Below are 3,617 nucleotides of genomic sequence, written 5' to 3'. Positions count from 1 at the left end.
TCTGAGACGTCTACCTTGAAGTTCTCCGGGGGATCTGCCGTCCTCAAGCGGCGTAGAACGGTAGGCAAGGAGGCCTAGCCAAAAGTCGTCGCCCGAGTCTTCACTTTTCTTCAGGAGGCGCTTCACTATCTGTACACCTTTCTCTGCCAGACCATTAGACTGTGGGTAGTGTGGACTTGACGTAACATGATTGAAGTCATATTTTCTTGCGAATTCTGCAAATTCGTAGCTCGAAAACTGCGGCCCGTTGTCTGTGCACACCTCGAGAGGCACGCCGTACCTGGCGAACATGGCGCTGAGTGCCGCAATCGATGTGTTTGCAGTGGTGTCTCGTAGTTGCTGGACTTCGGGGAAGTTTGAATGCGCGTCATACGCTACGATGTACGAACTGCCCCCAAACGAAAAAATGTCCACACCAACACGGAACCATGCGCACAGTGGGACTGGGCGCATAATTAATGGCTCTTTCGGTTGCTTGTATGAATACTTCCGACACGTAGAGCAACTCTGAACCATCAGGGAGATGTCGTTGCTGAGCCCAGGCCAAAAAACCAGACGCCGTGCTCTCTTTGCATTTCTGCAATCCTAGGTGCCCGGCATGAATTCGTCCTAGGATTTCACGTCGCATGCTTTTTGGTATGACCACTTTTGTTCCCTTTAGCAGTATTCCGTTCACGATGGAAAGCTCCGAGGAAAATGGTTTCAGCTCCCCCTGCACGCTTTCACAATTTGACAGGTTGGATATTACCGTGCTCAGGTAGCAGTCACGAGCAGTTTCGTGCACCAGCTTCTGCCGCGTAGCATCCGTGACCAAGTAGCCCAGGATTTGCACAGCGTGCACCTCCACGTCATCTGCGGCACCAGCGCGGTCGTCCAGCGTAGCCGGTGACGTCCTAGACAACATGTCAGCCAGGATGAGGTGTTTTCCTGGTACGTACTGCAATAGGAAATCGTATTTCAAAAGCCTCAAGAAGAACCTCTGAAGGCAGGGTGGCATCTCACAAATCCCTTTCGCAGCAATGGACAGGAGGGGTTTATGGTCAGTTTCAATGATGATTTTGTGACCGTACACGAATTGGTGAAACTTCTCGCAGCCGAAAGAAATGCTGAGGGCCTCTTTTTCAATCTGCGCGGAACGCTGTTCAGTTTGCGTTAGCGCACGGGATGCATAGGCCACTGGTCGCCACTCGCTACCATGGTGATACTGCAACAGGGCTGCGCCCACGCCGTCTTTTGATGCATCGCACGTTATCTTGGACTGCTTCCGGGGATCAAAAATAGCAAGCACGGGCGTCGTGCTTAGAATCTGCAAAATGGTTTTCCACTCTTTGCGGTGGTTGTCAGTCCATTCAAACACCGCGCGCTGTTTGATAAGCGCACGCAAAAGCGCAGTCCGCTCAGACAAGCGTGGCACGTACTTGGCAAAGTAATTGAGCACACCGAGCATGCGCTGAACGTCGCATTTGTTTTTGGGCTCCGGCGTTTCAAGCACGCTTTTTACAAGCTTTGGGTCTGGCGATATGCCTTCACGCCCTATTATATCGCCAAGGAACTGTATTTCCCTAACCCCAAACTTGCACTTTTTTGCGTTGAACGTTAAGCCTGCCTTTTCGGCCGCCTTCAAGGTTGCCAACAGTCTCTGATCATGTTCTTCTTTGTTCTTCTCCGAATTCTGCCGTCCTTTTTCTTGACAGTGACCAAGGGGCTTACCCAGTCCGTAGGCTCGTTTTCTTTGACGATGATATTCTCGCGCTCCAGTCTATGCAGCTCGTCCTGAAGAGGCTCCCGCAGGGACAGGGGGACACGCCGTGCTGGTTGCACCACAGGAACAGCTGTTGGTTGCAAGACAATGCTGTACGGTTGCTTCAGGCATCCTAAACCCTGAAAGAGGTGCTTGAAATTTTTAACCGGCACATACTCTGAAGCACCTATACTGGCCACTGTGCGCTGAAAAAGGCCCAGGGCTTCACTCGCATCCAGTCCTAGTATGGCTTGACGACCATTTTTGACGACAAAGAACAGCACTGTGGTGGAAGCATTGCCGATGGTCACTTTCTGCGACGTTGCTCCGAAGTGCGCTATGACGCCTCCGTTGTAGGCCCGTAGCACCGAGCTGGTAGCCGTCAGTTGCTCGGCAGCACGTAGTTTCCTATACACTGAAAATGGGAGGAGGCTGGCCTGTGACCCGGTGTCTACTTTGAGAGACACCTTTTTGCCCGCAACCTCAGCTTCAACCATCCAGTCTTTGCTTCCTCCCTTCCGAGCGCCGACCTCAAGGATGGCGAAGTTATCATCAAAGTCGTCTTTGCTGACATCGGCAATTTTAGATGTTCCTGGACAGCACACTGCAAAATGGTGAAGCAAGTGGCACACGTTGCATTTCTTTCCGTATGCCGGGCACTGCCGCGGTCTGTGGCGCCGGTCGCACTTTTTGCAGCGGTACTGAGTGTTGCTATCCCGGGCATTTTTGCCTTTTGGTACATATGCGGGCCCTGCAATAGTATCAATATTGCTGTGCGTAGCGCCCCAGACCTCGTTTCTCTGCGTCACAGATTCGGCTACCTTGCAAAATTCTTCTGCCTTCCCTAACGTTAACTGCTGTTCCCAAAGCATTTTTTCGCGCAACTTCGGGTTATTCGTGCCGAACACTATTTGGTCCCGGATCATAGAATCACGCTGGTCTCCAAAATTGCACTGCCCAGCTTGCTTCTTGAGGTCTCGAACAAATTTTTCAAACGGTTCTCCGTCTGCTTGCCTCCTCGAGCGAAACACATATCGTTCATGCACTTCGTTGCTCACCTCGGAACAGTAGGACTCGAAGTTGCTAACAACGGTTGCGTAGTCTTCCTTGCATTCCTGTGCTTCAAACGTGAAGGTGTTGAACACGTCCAAGGCGTCGTCACCCGCCACGCTCAGGAGAAGCGCCGCTTTTGCCGCTTCACTCCGAGGTTGCTCTTTCGTTGTGGTCGCCACGAGAAACAGGTCAAACTTCTGTTTGAAGCGTTTCCATTGCTCGGAGAGGTTGCCGGTCAGTTGCAAGGGTGGCGGAGCCTTCAGTAATTCCATCGTTGTCGTTGCCCCGATCCCACTTCTGGCACCATGTATTGTAAGCGACGAGCGGCTCGTAAAGGATCGAGACAACTACATGATGGCAGGAACAAGAATGAGTGGAGGGTTTATTGGCATGTCGTTATATAGGCAAGAGCGTGATAACAACCAAGAGCACTGCGCGTGTCGCGCTGTCGTGATAAAGTTTAGGCACACAGCGCATGCCCGATACAGCTCTGAAGCGCGAAAAGTTACCTATGTACCACAATTTGGTACTTTCACCAGGGACATGTGCAGTTGATAACATTTTAATTTCAGGTAGACTAAGTTTAACACTCTACAAAAGTAAGCACTTAATTTTTAATAAAAAATATGGTCATCTATCATTTAATTTAGCAGGGGATCAGTTTCGTTAGCTTTCGCCCTTCGCGAAGATAACGGCCGATCTTTGTTCAGATATATTTGTTAACATGAGCAAGGCTGGTTTTAGTTCGCTCAGCGAGGGCGGAAAAGGTAGCACTAAATGTTTCTACCGGCGCGTAAAACAACTCAAGTTAGGTCGTCCAATG

At 50.8% G+C, this 3,617-nt stretch overlaps 1 protein-coding gene across 1 annotated transcript; it reads right to left on the bottom strand.

Annotated features, from left to right (window-relative positions):
- Positions 1-232: 232 nt before the first annotated feature.
- On the bottom strand, positions 233-3,276 carry LOC144169125 (uncharacterized). Its single transcript, XM_077698158.1, has 2 exons — positions 1,711-3,276; positions 233-937 (listed from the first exon to the last, which is right to left on the bottom strand). Exons 1-2 carry the CDS (start codon positions 3,064-3,066, stop codon positions 368-370), a joined length of 1,926 nt encoding a protein of 641 aa, XP_077554284.1. The 5' UTR covers positions 3,067-3,276; the 3' UTR covers positions 233-367.
- Between the last annotated feature and the right edge of the window lie 341 nt (positions 3,277-3,617).

The sequence above is a fragment of the Haemaphysalis longicornis genome, unplaced genomic scaffold, assembly GCF_048455015.1.
Source record: "Haemaphysalis longicornis isolate Haplotype H1 unplaced genomic scaffold, Haemaphysalis longicornis Haplotype H1 scaffold_1, whole genome shotgun sequence".
Lineage (NCBI taxonomy): Eukaryota > Metazoa > Arthropoda > Arachnida > Ixodida > Ixodidae > Haemaphysalis > Haemaphysalis longicornis.
The sequence above is the reverse complement of the archived record's forward strand: the minus strand, read 5'-3'. Positions and strand labels throughout refer to the sequence as shown.

Excerpts from the sequence above, each read along its gene's own strand:
- LOC144169125 (XM_077698158.1), bottom strand. The coding sequence starts at position 3,066 with ATGGAATTACTGAAGGCTCCGCCACCCTTGCAACTGACCGGCAACCTC. Across the intron at positions 938-1,710 it reads AAAACGAGCCTACGGACTGG|TACGTACCAGGAAAACACCT; the intron begins GTAAGCCCCTTG and ends TTCCTATTGCAG.